This window comes from Topomyia yanbarensis, chromosome 2 (assembly GCF_030247195.1).
Source record: "Topomyia yanbarensis strain Yona2022 chromosome 2, ASM3024719v1, whole genome shotgun sequence".
Taxonomy (NCBI): Eukaryota; Metazoa; Arthropoda; class Insecta; order Diptera; family Culicidae; genus Topomyia; species Topomyia yanbarensis.
In genome coordinates, this window is record NC_080671.1 from 3,825,046 (window position 1) to 3,841,467 (window position 16,422).

Consider the following 16,422-nt stretch of genomic DNA (forward strand, 5'->3'; position numbering starts at 1 on the left):
GTAGACACGATAGTTCCCCATAAAAGGCTTGTCACCGTAACGTAGTTTGCTGGCTTCAATCAGAATAACACAATTCCGAACTTATCTGGGCACACTTTCGAGAAAACTGTCACGATGGATATTTCTGCGTCAGTACTTTCGAAATATTTAGCGGATTGTCTATGATCGAAAATGATCAGAGTTCAATGTGTATGATTTGAACGGGAAGTCAGTGTCTGATACTAGGGGAAGATCGCTCTAGAAATGTACATCAAACTGCATAGAATTAAAAAAAATGTATTATGTTTATAATTATGTCTCATTGAGCTAAAATTTTACAGCCTCTTGAGTTTCCATGAAATGAGCGACAGTTAAACACGAACAAACGGTGGTCAAATGTTTTGGAAATAGGCTTTTTAAGAAATTCACCAATTTTCAAGTATCGGAAGTAAATCAGCCTTATTCAGCATTACGACGGATCTTTTTTTTCGTACGAATGAGATTTGTATTATAAATAACGATATCAAAAGTAAGCGGGAGTCAGAATCGATCGAACCACATTCGTCTGAAAAATCCGGGAGGCAATAAATCGTCAGCTCAATAAACTGATCCACACATCCAGTCTTGCGGAACGATCCGTCGCCATCAAGTATTTCCCAAAGTCTTCCGAAAAAAATGCTCCATCCGTAACCTTCGAACATCTGACTTTGAATGATATTAGAGACAAATATGCATCGAACTCATAGGTTAAATTTCACAGAACTATAGTATTTGTTGCGCTTCATATTGATTTCTTGCCGGTTAGATTGGTTAGACAAATGCCGCAAAGGGCGCGAGACTGAAACTCCGCCAAGGGCACCCGAAGGTCACGCTACGGCTTTGGTTAGCATACGCCACATACAAACGCACACGTGATCGAACACGTTAACGTACGGACGCTCGAGCCCTTCGCGATGATAAACGCGATCACGAAGTCCCTACGTTCGCACATATCTGAACCGTACAATGAATAGCACATTCAGAATCATGGTCCGCTGCAATTGGCTTTAAGCAATGTTTTAGTGGGTGACATTTTCCGTTTCGTCTGCAATTGTAGTGAGCGATTCTAACGGGGAACCACACACTCAATTCAGTTCTGTAACTTTCGCACAGCTGAACAGTCAGTAAAATTTTTCAACGTCACTTCTACAGAGATATCGGTAAAGGATTCTGCTACTCCAGTAGGACAACTCTCGAAAAAAACGACAATCCGATCATTTACGACAAACAGTAAGATTCAAGTGGAAATAATTTCCTACATCAGTTTCCAGACCATTCTTTCGAAATATTGTAAATGTTGGTTATATGTCCAATACACCAATTTATTAATCATTTTCAATGTTATAATTCAGTGTTATTCTTCCGACGCTACTACATCTGGCATATATCAGTTAAAAACTTGCTGAATGGTACGAGAAAGTTTAGGTATAATTACGAATCTTTATTTAACAAGAATAAAATTCTTTTTTTCGATTTCTTTACTCACTATTGGCAATGGTTCGAGTTTATCTAGAATTACGTTCAAATTTGAGCTTAGCATGCGATTTGATGACTAACGATATAATATTCAGTAGTATTTATTTAGTGGAATGATTAGATTTCATAAATGCGTATGGATAGAAGTCTAACATGTATATATTTAGAAGCGCTACCGCGTCTTCCTACAGCAACATTTGAATAGACATGATAAAATGGTCGAGCGATACGTTTTTTTCTGCATTGACTCATCTACAACTAATTTAACAGCCAAGAGTAGTGTAACAAATAAGTTTCGTCTTTTTGCTATTACATGCTAAATTTTCGGTTTTAGTATTTTGCACTTTCCAAGAGAAAAAAAAAACATTTACCCAATGACTAACGATATCGAATTATGGGAAATCCTTACGAGCTCTGCCTTTCTAGCATCTAGAAACAAGACAGCGATGACACATTCCGTCCAATGTTTTGCGGACAAACCAGAATTTACAACTCGGTCGTCATGTGACTGGTCAACGCCTGGACCCGTTTGGCGTTGCAGCTCTTACAGAGGATGTGATCATCTAACGGATAGCAACCGCGTCCTTCCGCTTCCGAAGACAACAGCAGGCCACAATCTTCGCACTTGTAGCAGTTGATGTGAAAACTGCGATCCAAAGCAACAACGCGAATTGTTTCGTCCTGACCCGGCTCTGGCATGATTGGCATGTTGCAAACGCAGCATCGTGGTGCAAACTTTTTGTGAAAATCTTCGATGCAATGGATTTGATTGGTTGCATCCACGGTAAACGGAATCCCATCCAGGGATTTGCCACAAATGATACAGGTGAAGCATTGGGGATGATACGGTTTTCCTGTGGCTCGCAGAATCCGCTCTAGAATGGGTTTCAAACAAACCGAACATTTCTCCAACGTGTTCAGATAGTCTTCTTCGCAATACGGTTGGCCATCCAACGCATAAAACGGTTTGCCCTGCAGATTGATCTGACACTGGTGACAAGTGAAGCAAGAAATGTGGTAAACTTGATCCATCGCCGTACAACCGTTATTTTCACCAATTACTCGTTCACCACACTTTACACACGTTCCAAACGAATCCGGATCCTGAACGTTGTCCATAGACTGCACCAACAAATCAGTTAAAGTGTCCACTTCGGATTCTTTCGGAGCATGATTACGATGAGGAATCTGATTTGAAGCGTTAGTGATCAGGCTATCGTTGGGACTATTTATGCCACGTGAGTTTACATATGGTGTGTAAAGTGAATAATTAGATCTACCAGACATTTGGCTGCTGGGACGAGGATTGATAGGTTCGTAGATCGATTCATACGTAGTAGAACCCTGGGAACTCATACCATAGGTACCATACAGCGATTGATGATGCATGTTGTTAGCATAAATCTGATTATTCGGAGCCAAATTACTGTAGGTCTGTCCTACAGCTCCTGGTCCAACCATGTTGTAAGTTGGTTGTGGCTGGCACCCAATCGAGGGCGGATCAGTCGCTCGCCGTAGCTCACTGTACGACGAACTAACTGGACTAGGAGGTGGAGGAAATTCATCATCATTTTCTTCCAAGGACAGCTCATTTAACGACAATTGGGCCTGCACATCTTGAGCCGGTGGAGGCGGAAGCTCATCAGATATTTGCCTTTGTATAAACGGCTTCTTTTGTCCGGCACCATGAACAATGTTACTGTAAATTAAACCATCTCCGTTCTTCGGTCCTCCTGGAACATTAGCGTACGTTACATCTCCTTCATAGTAGCGCGGAGCAGTATTTTCATATACAGCCCCATCCGCCTGTCCTCGTTGTTGCATTTTAATATGCATCATTCGCTTGTGATGTTCCAACGCTTCCTTTTGTTGCTGTAGCTCAACAGCATTATCCAATGTCACCTTGCGGTCACCCATCTTCCCAGTAGTTCCAGCTCCAAATGACGTATTGGTATAAGCATGCTCTTCCAAACCAGATTGGCCGGTTTGACCTTGAAGTAGTGTCGAATAAGACGGCTCGATGTACTGTTTAACGTGGGAACTTTTTGGAACCTGCGGGGGCACCGTCGAGGGTGAAGGTTTTTTCGGTTTTGGTGGGACGGCGGGTCCTTTCCGGCCCATCATTACCATACCGGGAACACCGACCCCGTCCGGACCACTGTCCGGGAGTGTTCCATACTGCGGTTGTTGTTGTTGGTGGTCATTTGGTGACCTCAGCGACCGATGGACGTGCTGCGAGTTTATATCTTCCATTATCGTCAATATTTGGCGAGAGTAGATTTGCGGCAACCGCTTTTACTTCGTGAATGAATCTAGAAATGTTTTGAGTCACTTCCGTTGTTTGTAGTAATTATAATGAATCACACCCTTACCACTCATAAACTTGTGAGCTGTTGCAATTTTTATCAAAAGTGATCACTCTGCAAGATATTCCTTTTGTCTGGAAAGAACGAATGACATCATTCTGACTTTTGTAAACAAAGCAGCAAAAACGTCGCAGCGAGGGGAAGGACAGGATACATTAACTACACTGAGAAAAAAAAACTATAATACGTGTGATCCGAATTTTCTGAATTTTGTTGTTTTTCGTCAAAACATTTATGACCACCCAGTAAAGTTCAGTCTGAAATGAGCCGGAATTCCGGCTGGTTCCAATTAGTATTCCGGCTCCAGTGACACAACCGATTTTATCTAGAATCGGTTGTGTCACTGGAGCCGGAATACTAGCAGGGACCAGCCAGAATCCCGGCACATTTCCGGCTGAACATTACTGGGGTAGAGATCGGGTAGTAGGGGATTGATACACGGGGCATGTCATCTTACTACTTGCAGAAAACTTTAGGGCATGTTCAGGAGCGTTTTATTTTGTATAGGAGTTTCAAAGTAGAACTGGAACTGAAACATTCACATCCCCAGCAGTGCGTTTTGTTTTATAATTTCGAACAGTTTTGTTTTAAAATTTAAAACTGTTATACGACGCCGTTCTATTTGTTGCTGATTTTAAAACACGTTTAACTGTGTTTCAAATACATGCAAAGTTTTCAGCACAGACGCTTAGACCCGATAGACTGGGGAAAAATGAATTTGAATGCAGTAACGCTGAAGGCATGGCGAGACATGAATTTTAAACTGAATAGAACATCCGCTGAAACTGCTGCTGGGGACAGCGAGTTCTAGTTTTAAAATTTTCAGTTTTATTTTATAGAACTGTCAAAATTATGAATCTAGAACTAAAACACTCCTGAACATGCTCTTACCCGCTTGGAAGAAAAAAGGGCAGCCAGCAAAAATCCGTCAGGATTCCGGCAGCTGTCAAAATTATCAAAATGGCGCTGCCAGAATTCAGCTATACTCCTTCCAGTTATGGCAGGCAGATTCGCCTCACCGGTTCTGTTTTGTTTATCGTTGTTTCATTTTCGCCATATTTATATTTTTCCAAGAAGGATGGTTTTGACAGATGAAAAAATAGGAAGAAACAAAGATTTTGGTTTCAATCAAGGTAAGTAATATGAATTTCATGTCCACAGACATATTTTATTATAAATTTACATAAAATTAAGAAAAAATTAAAAAAAATACAAGCAAAACCTGAAGCGGTACAAAACCGGTCCTGCCGGTGCGTGCCTGGCAGAAATCCGGCAGAAAAAAAAACCGTTAATAACCGTAAGGCGAAAAATTCTGCCAGAAACGGTTGTTGCATTTGAGCCGGCCGGCTGGGCAGCGCTCTGCCAGCCAGACCCCCAGAAATTCTGCCAGAGTTTTTATTTCGCTGCCGGCTATCTGGGGGGAATCCTGCCAGGCACGTCCGAGCGGGTAGGGGTTTACTTTATGGACCAATAGGTCTGAGCCAAAAGTCATTAGAGAGAAAAAACTTTAGGGACGTATACTGTCAAAAATCGCTTTATTGCGCCTTGGTTGCTCAGCTCGGCGACATAGCGTAGACCTAAACGGAAACATCCAGCTTTTTACGTGCACAGTAAAAAAAACTTTACCCATTTTATGTATTCAAATTGTTCGGTCTTGAGATACAGCGAACTCAAAAAATAGCATGATCACTGGCACTACCTAGCGGTAGAGTTGAAAACTGTTTGGTCTTCCACAGGCTGGCTCTTGATCTTCCGAACGGGTTTTCCGAAAATAACCCTATACATGATCGAGATCACAAGATGTTTGAACGCAATGTTCTTTTGTAGAAATTTTCATTTCGCTTGTTTCATTTACGTGATTTTAACAATCTGTTTCAGATTTAATGGTGTCACTTTATGTGTGTGTATGAAAATGATTATATCTTGTCCAGGACATGTTTTCTGAGGAATACAAGGTGATAAATGTCTGCCACAAAATGATACATTAGATCCGTTTAGCTCCGAGCACCTATTCGGCTGATCGCAACGGTAAACTTCCGTGAAACATTTGGCTCCCGTTTCTGTCAGCCATTTAGTTCCTGTTTTCACGAGCTATCCCAATGAGTCATTCATTCCACGGCGGCGGAATTTCTCTAGTAACCAATTGTTTGCTGCGTGAGTCATTTAGCTCCCAGTTATGTCGCAATCTACTCGGATAGTCCATAAATCCTACTTAAAGGGCCAACCATTGTTTTCGCCTTTTGCTGTATTTTGGCTGCTAGTCAACACCAGCTGTTTTATGATGAGCAATCGTCTCCGTGGTGACTATCTCCACCTCTTCTAGTGATTCTACGGTTACTTGGAACACCACATCATCCACGAAACCGAAAATCGTTACATCTCTGGGAAGATTCAACTTCAATACTTCCACAGCGTCGGGCCGCGGAGCGTCAGTCGTAGTTGTTATTCACCCTTGTCTGTTTCGTGGATCAGTGTTCGGTACGGAAAGTAGCTCTGTAATATCCTGCAGAGTTACTCATGCTGTACAGCGAATGGGCATTGGGATTGCACACTTAATTTTTTCTGCCGAATTTCAGCTTTTTTGCATCTTTTGCCGAAATCTCAATAGCGTGGACTCAGCAAACATTTTTTTTTACTGAGATCTCAGTCAGAGTGACGCGAGACTCGGAAAATATTTCATCGAAATACAGCAAACTAATCTCACTTTACTGATATATCAGTTTCTAAACTTGCTGACTACACGGCTGTTGAGAAATTACCGAGCCGAATTGAGTGTGTGTTTCCCACCTAGTACTGTTGAAGCATTCTTCACGTCTAAAGTTACGACCACGCAATGGCGATATCATTTTCTCTGCTGTCTCCACAGCTCCCACAACCGTTCGGATGGAATTCACTCTAGACCTGCCTATAAGGAAGCCGAATTGCATGACATGCCGTTCTCACGGTCCGTGTACTTGGATAGCTTGTTAAGGATTACTCTCTCTAACAGTACCAAGAGACATATATCATGAATCGCTGTTTTCTGCAGCAAGTTTGGGGCTGGTCCTGGGTCCTTCTTCACTTTCATGGCTTTCGTCATCTCGATCAGCTGTTTGTCGATAACTCGAGCTCCTTCTTCGTGATCATCCTCCTCACTGTACGGCGAAGATTGCTTCCTGCGGGGAAAAGATTTCGATTGCGACCTCCATCTTCTCCGGGTACCTTTCAGGTGGTGCAGCTGGGCCATTCATCTTTGCCATGCCAACACTGTAGGCGTCAGGCATGGGAAAATTCATTCACTCGCGCGACTGTTGCTGACTGTGGATCACCAAGTAACCACAATTTTGTGCTCACTAAATAACGATGAACAACGCACCAAGGGAGAAAAGTAAAAGCTTCACAGTAGGTCACTAGATAAGCAAACTGCGAATAAACAGTGAAACTTAAAATTTTTAAGAGCAGCGTTGATTGTTCGCTCGTGAATGTTTATCACGTAGCTTCGCGAAGCTCATAAAGGTTTCTTGATGCATGAATAAAACATACCCCATATTTTTTCACAGGATTTTTTGCTGACAGAGTGCGTTATGGGTAGTTTTGTGGTACACTACAAGTAATTTGATCTACTAAAGTTTTTTTGCGGTCATTTTTTCAGCGGTGCATTGTTGCAAATTTTGAAAAACGTTGATTATCGGCTAGTTTTAAAACGGTAGATGGTTTTCCAAGCATTAATTATTTTGTACGAATATGAAAATGAAATAAAACTATATAATGAAAATCCTATGCAAATCGCGAACCGCTCGAGAAGAGCTTCGCGAACGAAGCTATCCGCGTTGGGGAAGGATAGAATAAAGACGCAACTGATGTGCTCCTTCGTTGGTTGTTATAGTTTTGGCACGCGTGTGTCCGTCGCTACAGGTTGCTAGGTATCATTTTCGATGCTAACAGAATACATCACAACTGAAGAAAGCTTGCTTATGAAGTGCGAACGAACAGTTCACGATGCGATTTTTCCCATGCTTGGTAGGCGTCTTCTCGAAAATTCGCGTTGGCTTTGTGGCAAATCACAATCTATGCAGGCATTCTTGTTCAGCTTAACTTTGTAGAGAGCGGTTCTTGCAGCTCGCTTCCCTCTTTCGGTGTCATTACGTGTCCTCTAACTTCTTCTCCAAGCTCGGAGGTAACCTATACGAAGATCGGTAATCGTCGTATTGTACCCGGCGAGCGTTTCTCGGTTTCCGATTCCTCGGTAATGCAACCATTACACGCCCTTATTAGTGCTGCCGTTAACTCGTTCGCATTTAGGTTGAAGAGGATGCCCTCAAATTTAAGCTCTTCGACGGACACGTCCTTGTGAAAAATAGATGTTTTCCACCTTCAACCGTTTATATATCTCCCACGTTATTCAAACCGTGTCCTGTTACCAGTGCTGTACCACATCGCTTGATGGTCGCTGTGGATATATCCTCGCATACTTTTCAGTCCATCTTTCCTGTCACTCCAAGGCTACAAAAATTGACGTTCATAATGGATAATAGCTCCCCTTGAGGTAAATGCTGATGGTACCTTTGTTTGTAAGACCTAAATTTAGCTTTACAGGAGCCTTCTTGATCGCTGATGACCAGACAAAGTCCTTTTGGAATATTTCAGAATTAAAGTCTCTTCGGCTCCTTGGAAAACGGCATATTCGATTCTCACAAGCTTAGTCTTAAATGGAAGGTTTAGTAGCAGATTTTGATCTGGTGAAGTTCATACGAATCGTGTATATGGCTGCGGATACACGGCATGAACTCTACGATCCCACATGAAATCTTCAAATGTCAAAAGCCTTTCGTAAATTTCATGCATATTGAATATTTAACCACATATAAATCGCCAGAAGTCTGATTTGAGTTCAGATTCTATTGCGAGAACTCTGCGTCAAACAATTGTGAAACAGTAATAACTATAATATTTATTGTTTTATGATTGTTTGTAGGGTAAATACCATTGTAAAATTCTACTCGGGGAGGGAGCAAGCTAAAGCGTTACGTAACGCGTTTTTACTGAAGATTTTTTTTTTAAAAGATTTTGTTATGTAATAGAGGAGGGGAGAATAAATAAATATGTGACAATTTGTTACATAGGGGGAGGGTTGAGTAAATTTTGGGCAATTTTTGCGTTACGTAATTTATTAATGGTCTCTATTTGCAGGTTCCGCTACGATCCATAGTTTGTAGGTTAACTTGCTTGAAATTATTCTTAAACGATTTTCCACCCATAATTAGGATCAATATATCCGTTGGCATTACCTCATCGAGTAGCTGTGAAATGGATCAAAAGTAACCATTGTCTGAAACAAAAATGTACCTATTTGTTGGCACCTCGAATAACTTCAGAAAATGAAGAATTTGAATTAATTAAATAGGTAATTTTTTTGCAGTGTAGTCTTTTCCAATAGCTTACATTGTGCTAATATTTTTTACTGTGCAACTGTCATAAAAATGCGATGTATTGTTAGATTGGGCATTCGATGATTTTGTAACAGAAAATTTTGTCAACATAAACATGTGCTGCTCATCCTACGTTGGTTTCTTCAGTGATTAGAGCGTGTTATTCAATTTTGGTATTTTTTCGCTGTTCTTAAAATGGTAATACTTGTAACCTTTTTCATATTATTTACTACCTGTTAGTGTAACTACATAAACACAAAATTTATTTTTCTTCAGGGCAAAAAGATACAACTAAAGCGACTGCAATCGCAGCGTTCGGCGCAGCTAAAAAGAATGATCAAAACAACCGACAGTCGGCTAAAACCAACAGATCGTGATGTTCGGAAAAAGAAAAAATCCACGGACACAGAGCTGAAGGTAATGGAGAAGCCCCAGGTCAGCTCAGCCATGTTCTTCCAGTACAACACGCAGCTAGGGCCACCGTACCACATTTTGGTCGACACCAACTTTATTAACTTCAGCATAAAAAACAAACTGGACATCGTCAAGACGATGATGGACTGTTTGTACGCCAAGTGTATCCCGTACGTCACGGATTGCGTTGTGGGTGAGTTGGAAAAGCTAGGCTCCAAGTACAAGCTGGCCCTTCGCATCATCAAGGACTCACGTTTTGAGCGAATCAAGTGCATGCATAGGGGAACGTACGCTGACGATTGTCTTGTGCAGCGCGTTACCCAGCACAAATGCTACATTGTAGCCACCAACGATAAAGACTTGAAACGACGAATCAGGAAAATCCCCGGGGTACCTATCATGAACGTGGCCCTGAACCGATATGTGATCGAACGAATGCCGGATGCGTTCGAGCCAATGGCAAAGAAGTAATAAATAAAAGTTCTGTTTTGTATACATGGGTGTTTTATTGGCTGGAAATTGAGCACGTCCCAGGGTATTGAATTTTGAAACCCAATAATAGTTCGCAAACATTCTAGATTTCCATAATACTAGGTGTTCAAATTAATGAAACTAGCGTTTGAAAACCGAAATGTGTAGTTTTTTCGGCTCTCACTTCCCTCAATTTTTAGTCACAATTGAACTTTCAATGTAACTTTTTTATTCGCCGGACCCCATTACAGGATATTATTTCACAATCAATTGAATAAACTAAACTGTGTAGTTATTTTATTTATAGTGTAATGTTGAAAATGAGTTATTTCGATGGGTACAGAGTAAAGTATTATGTGCGGAAAGAAGCTGGGTGAAAAGACTGAATTTATGACATACAAGTTTACTGCATAGTATTAACGATATCATCAATTTTAAGAATTGATCTGACCGTCTCCGTTGCCAGGGTGATTAACGATGTGGACACCAACAACGGCTGAACGACGTTCTCCGCCAAGATATCGGTAATCGCCCCCTTCCGAACATTGATTCCGGCATTTTTTTCGCCATGAGCATGTCGATTGCGAAGTTCCGTCACAGTGGCAATCGGATTCAATCCAGCATTTTCAGCCAGTGTCGAAGGAATCACTTCCAGAGCATTAGCGAAAGCACGGAAACAATACGAGTCTACTCCTCCGAGTGTTTGGGCATGAGCAGCCAGCTGAAGAGCCATTTCAATTTCTGGAGCACCTCCACCAGCAATGAGAGCACGGTTTTTAACTAAACACCGTACAACACACAAAGCATCGTGCAATGAACGGTCAGCTTCCTCTAGTACGAGTTTATTCGATCCACGAATAACGATTGAAACTGTCCTTCCCATGTTCTGAATACCGGTGAATTTCACGAATTTGCTGGATCCACTAGAAACTTCCTCCACCAAATCAGCGTTCACCAAATGCTCAGGAAGGAAATGATCAAGCGATGCAATCGGACGACAGTTTAAGGTCTTGCAGACAAACTCAATGTCCTCTCGTTCAATATCCTTCACAACCATCACCTTAATCTTGTCCAGGAAATGCAGTGCCAAATCCGAAATAGCATCTCGAAGAATTGATTTCTGTACTAGCAGAACGTTGCAGCCAGACTTCTTGATTTGTTTCACAATGTTTAGAATGTAAGCACGTTCCTCCTTCAGCACGCGATCCATCGCAGCGTAATCCGAGACTACAACACTGTGATCCATATCGGTTTTCGGGGCAGATATACAGAACTGAATCAAGCCAATTTTGGCCTTTTCAACTCGCTTCGGACCATTCACGCCACTCGATCGTTGAGTAAAGACTAGCCCATCGATCAGTTCAGTATCTTCGATGGTTCCACCCAAGCTACGAATAACTTTAACGTTCTTCAGATCCACTCCGATTTCCTGTCCCGGCTCGGTCACTTTCAGCACTGCATCAACTGCGATTGGTGCTAGTTGGCTACTATGCTGCGAAACGACCTTCGAGTTCAATGAAGTGGATGCACTCTTGATCAAAGACTCACGATCGGTCAGCTCAATTGGCCGTGACATTTCGGTCAAAATTTCAACGGCCTTGGTAGTACAGCGCTGGAAGGCATCGGAAATCGCTGTCGGATGAATGCCCATAGCAAGCAACTTTTCCACTGCCTCCAAGAGAGCACCGGCAACAACAACTACCGACGTGGTACCATCTCCCGCCTGGACATCCTGTGCACGAGACAGCTCGACTAGCATCTTGGCAGCTGGATGGAGTACGTTCATTTGCTTCAGAATTGTGGCTCCGTCGTTGGTGATGGTTACTTCTCCGTTGCCCGATTGAATCTATAACACAGAGTAAAGGTAAGAATCAATATGCTAACTGTAAATGATTATGATGTTCCTACCATTTTATCCATTCCACGAGGTCCCAAGCTGGTACGAATCGCATCAGCAATAGCTATAATAAAATATAAATTATTTTAATACAACTTTTGCAACGGAGAAAAAAATTTTGGAATCATAATTGTTTGTTAACCCTCAAAAAGGCAACCGGGTCTCAGAGGCCCGGCACGTTACAATTTTTTAGTTACAAAAAAATGTGTATGTAGTATAAGCTTGGGATTGGAAATTTTTATAAGTAGCTTTGAAATCTATAACAAAAATAAAGAATTGTGAAATTTTCATCTATGGAGTAATGGGCAGCAATGTTTGAATTTTTTACTTGCACAAAAAGGCAAGCCGGGCCTGGCAGGCCCGGTGTGCATGCAATATTTATTAGGAATACCACGGGTTTTATACATTAATATTTATATGAAAAAAAACATTTTGATGAGTTCATCTTCATATTAGCAGGGATTTTTTTCATGTTTTGATTGATTTTATCTTTTTACCTTTTCTTATAAGAAAAAAATCTTGAAAGTTTGAGCGAATTCTATACATTTCTTGTAAAAATAGCATACGACAATGACGTGTGTCATATTTTTTTGGGTAAATACTTTTATTTCACCCACTGTGGTCTACTTGACAATTATTTGGATGCAACATAACCTAACTCTGTCGTTATTGTCTATTTTTTGTCTATTCTCTGTGTTATAGTTGTCGTAATTATTCAAATTGTAGGATCTAAAAGCAACAAAATATTTAAACGGCTATAAGATGATATGCCCATGTTTTCAATCGTCTCAAAGAATCTGAAATAATGGAAGAAATTCGAGCAAATTCAACAGCAGACGATTCCGAAACTGATTTGCAAAGCGAGGAAGAAGATGTGAATGATATTGCTTCCGACAATGAATCTGATGCAGACTCGGAAGAGAAATCTGAATATGTACTCCGGTTATGCATCAAAAGAAATTAATAGCAACCCAGAAGCATTTATTGGTCGTGTTCAAACGAAATAGAGCTCAGAACCAATCGACAGTCAACGTGATCTTCCGAGTACTCACCTTTTGGAAAAAATTTGATCTTTTTGCATCCATCGCCTTATACGCTGAAATCGGGATTTGCTTATTGTTTGTACTCATCATCCTGTAATTCCGGAACCGGAAGTCGGATCAATTAGTAATTCAACAGCAGCCAATGGGAATGCTGTACCTTTCATTTGAAACCAAGTTTGTAAAAATCGGTAAAGAATTCGCTGAGAAATAGGTATGACATTATCTTAGGAACATGGTAAGTTCCCCCAAGGCATCAAGAACCGCCATAGCTGGCCAATGTGGTCGAAGTGCCTTCGGTGGGTCATTAATGATCTAGACATGCAAAGCCAAGTAATGTTGCACATATTTTAATATATATTGCATCATTTGGACATAATGGTAGTATCAGTTTCTATGGAAATTTGCTGTGTGATTGTACTCTTCAACACGTAACTCCAGAACCGAAAGTCGGATCAATAATAAAATTAATAGCGATCGATGGGAAGGCTGTACCTTTCATTTGAGACAAAATTTGTACAGATCGGTGCAGCCACCTCTGAGAAAAATCGGTGAGATTGTTTGCCACATACATACATCCATACATACAAACACACATACACACACATACAGATATTTTACGATCTCGACGAACTGAGTCGAATGGTATAAGAGATTTGGCCCTGCGGGTCTCGGTTAAAAAGTCGAAATTTCGACCGATTGCATAACCTTTCTATATGAGAACGGCAAAAAGGAGCTTGAATTTAGACGGGCCTGAGAGGCCCGGCTTGCCCTTTAATGTTAGGATTTTAGCTTGCCGTCACAAGGGTTAAAGTACAGAGGCTACAAAATCAGTGTAATAATAATTATCAATTGTGTAGAAAATTTCGCTGTAATAAAGGGGAATATACACCCTTATTCTTGGTTACGACGAATGCGAAATTCGTTCGAAAGCGATTCGAACGAATAGTATACCCATTTGATTTTGCTGTCGTAAACGGGAATACGAACCACTTTCGAACGAATCTCACATTCGTCGTTAACAAGAATAAGGGTGATTGTTTCCTTGTCCTGATACTAGGTGTAAACCAACAGAATACCGTATGCAATAAAATTACAATTACAATATAACGAAATGTGCCCTTTCACATTTTGACCAAAATTTCACATGATGGCCATTTATGAATAATTTTTGTCCTCTATACAATGGTAGCCGACAAAAAGTACCATCTGACTCATTTTGTTTTGAGGTTAGATATGTTCCATCCAATACATAAGAGGAAAAAATACATGAGATTGTTGTGTTACAAATTCACATTAATTTAGAACATTCCAGAGATTTCAGGACGTAATTTCTACTAAAAAAAACAAACATCAAATCAATGGTAATTCATATAACCTACAAAATGGCTCGTGCTTAGCTCAAACACACAAAGTTTGCCGTTTTATTGAAACCTATAGAGGGTTCAACCCACTCGCCCACTCAGACATACCTTTAGCAGCATTGATGTTGCTCTGGCGGATCTCAGCCGGTTTACTTTTATCCTTATAGGCCTGTCCCTGAGGTCGGGCGCCTTTTGCAACTGTTTTCACGACCATCTTTACTGTACAAAATTAACACTTTTCCTATCAGACAAAATTCAAAGAACTGCAGCTATTCGAAAATTGGAAAATTTTCTTCGGAATGGAAACGCGTGCACCGTCGAAGGGATGAGCTCTTGCGATGAATGATCGTTTGACATTTGTGACGGTGTGTAAAGCAAAGCCAGTGTTGGCAGGTGGTTTTATAAGGAACGTTCTTTTCTGTTCAAAATCTTTTATCTCCAAACATCGATTTTTTCGGTTCGATGACATGCCTGCTATAAAAAATCGGAAGCAATTTCAAACTTTTATTGCGCACTTCCCCGGTCAAACCAATCGGAATTTGATTCGGAATCCTGAATGAAGTCAGTATGGATTCCAAATCAAATGCAACAACCGATTCTGAAACCGATTGAGTCGGAATCGGTTGTTGCATTTGATATGGAATCCATACTGACTCCATTCAGAAATTCGAACCGGTTCCGGAATGAGTTTAACTGGGTCCCACTAACCCGAACTCCACACTTTCAAAAAGCGAGTGATCAAACCACTGAGAACTGACATACAAGTAAAGTTTTCAACTTGTGTAAGAAATAAAACTGTCGCTTTGAAATGACAACAGCAAGTAGCAACTTGCCACTGACTGGCGCTTCGATTGGCCAGCAATCGCTATACGGGACATGTGTGCGAACTTGGATACAATGATGCCTCACGCATGCGAACCTGTATGCGATGGTGATTTTCAACGTATTATTATGTAAATGTTTACACAGGTTTTTCGGTAAAGTTTGTTCTAGCTTATATGTCTGTTCTCTGTGATCAAACTGCGAGCTGTCAAAACGCATGTATTTCAAGTGATAGAGATGGTACTTTCATAGACAGACCAGTCGAACTATCCAGTCTATGAGAAGAATTTAATAGAACACGCAGCGAAATTTCGTACGATTAAACCAACAATTATCACTTTTAATTCTGATCGACATTCTATCGTTGGATCAAACAATTGGATTGTTAAATAAACATTGTTTTATTGTTAATTTTACAATATTATTGTGATTTCAACCACATTTGGATTTATGATGATCTTACGTAATAACAAATCAGCGTGTAGTATATTTTTTGCTTTATTCAGATTGAAGTAACTTTAGACAGACATGTTGTAATTAATTAGAAATACCTATTTGCTGGCACCAATCGGTCAACCGTAAGTTTAATACTTATTTTTTAATATTAAATGTAACATTTTCTTTAAAACTTATAGTACAACTTCCTATTACTCGCTCGTTGGCGAACAATGCAGGAGCTGTCCTTTTGTTTTAACCCGATTCTATGGGTTTCGGAAAATGCTGCAACATAAATAAAAAAAAATTATGTTTATTTGAAAATAAAACTAAAATGCTAAATATTATTAGTTTTTATATATACGAAAAAATAAATAGGTATAAATCCGTAAAGTACATATTTTGATTTAATTACATTGTTATTTCAACAAGAATATATTGTAGAGCATACCGTGTATACGTCATTAAAACAATATCATAATGATGGTCGTTTCAATAATAATGTTGTTGATTCAACCAAAAATGTGATTTTAACCAAGAAACGTCAAATGCTGATTTTATTGTAAAAATAACAATATTACTGATTGATTTAAACAATATATACTATTAGCTCTGAGGTAATAATAATTATTGTTGAGCTTGAACCACACTGAAAAAAATCCAAACGTTAATTCTATTTGCTTCAAACCGCTTAAAATTCATATGAAGAAG

The 16,422-nt window shown here is 40.2% G+C and overlaps 3 protein-coding genes across 3 annotated transcripts; 1 reads left to right on the top strand and 2 right to left on the bottom strand.

Moving 5' to 3' along the window:
• Window positions 1-1,449: 1,449 nt before the first annotated feature.
• On the bottom strand, window positions 1,450-3,952 carry LOC131681450 (lipoma-preferred partner homolog). Its single transcript, XM_058962242.1, has 2 exons — window positions 3,867-3,952; window positions 1,450-3,806 (listed from the first exon to the last, which is right to left on the bottom strand). The coding sequence occupies exon 2, from the start codon at window positions 3,745-3,747 to the stop codon at window positions 1,981-1,983; it is 1,767 nt and encodes a 588-aa protein (XP_058818225.1). The 5' UTR covers window positions 3,748-3,806; window positions 3,867-3,952; the 3' UTR covers window positions 1,450-1,980.
• Window positions 3,953-9,356: 5,404 nt separating this feature from the next.
• On the top strand, window positions 9,357-10,159 carry LOC131681360 (rRNA-processing protein FCF1 homolog). Its single transcript, XM_058962117.1, has 2 exons — window positions 9,357-9,466; window positions 9,545-10,159. The coding sequence occupies exons 1-2, from the start codon at window positions 9,464-9,466 to the stop codon at window positions 10,151-10,153; spliced, it is 612 nt and encodes a 203-aa protein (XP_058818100.1). The 5' UTR covers window positions 9,357-9,463; the 3' UTR covers window positions 10,154-10,159.
• A 283-nt stretch (window positions 10,160-10,442) lies between these two features.
• On the bottom strand, window positions 10,443-14,782 carry LOC131681397 (T-complex protein 1 subunit delta). The gene is made up of 3 exons (XM_058962153.1): window positions 14,563-14,782; window positions 12,062-12,114; window positions 10,443-11,999 (listed from the first exon to the last, which is right to left on the bottom strand). Exons 1-3 carry the CDS (start codon window positions 14,666-14,668, stop codon window positions 10,557-10,559), a joined length of 1,602 nt encoding a protein of 533 aa, XP_058818136.1. The 5' UTR covers window positions 14,669-14,782; the 3' UTR covers window positions 10,443-10,556.
• Between the last annotated feature and the right edge of the window lie 1,640 nt (window positions 14,783-16,422).

Coding starts and splice junctions, on each gene's coding strand:
- LOC131681397 (XM_058962153.1), bottom strand. CDS start 14,668: ATGGTCGTGAAAACAGTTGCAAAAGGCGCCCGACCTCAGGGACAGGCC. Junction 12,115..14,562: donor CAACATCAATGCTGCTAAAG/GTATGTCTGAGT, acceptor ATTTTATTATAG/CTATTGCTGATGCGATTCGT. Junction 12,000..12,061: donor CTCGTGGAATGGATAAAATG/GTAGGAACATCA, acceptor TCTGTGTTATAG/ATTCAATCGGGCAACGGAGA.
- LOC131681450 (XM_058962242.1), bottom strand. CDS start 3,747: ATGGAAGATATAAACTCGCAGCACGTCCATCGGTCGCTGAGGTCACCA.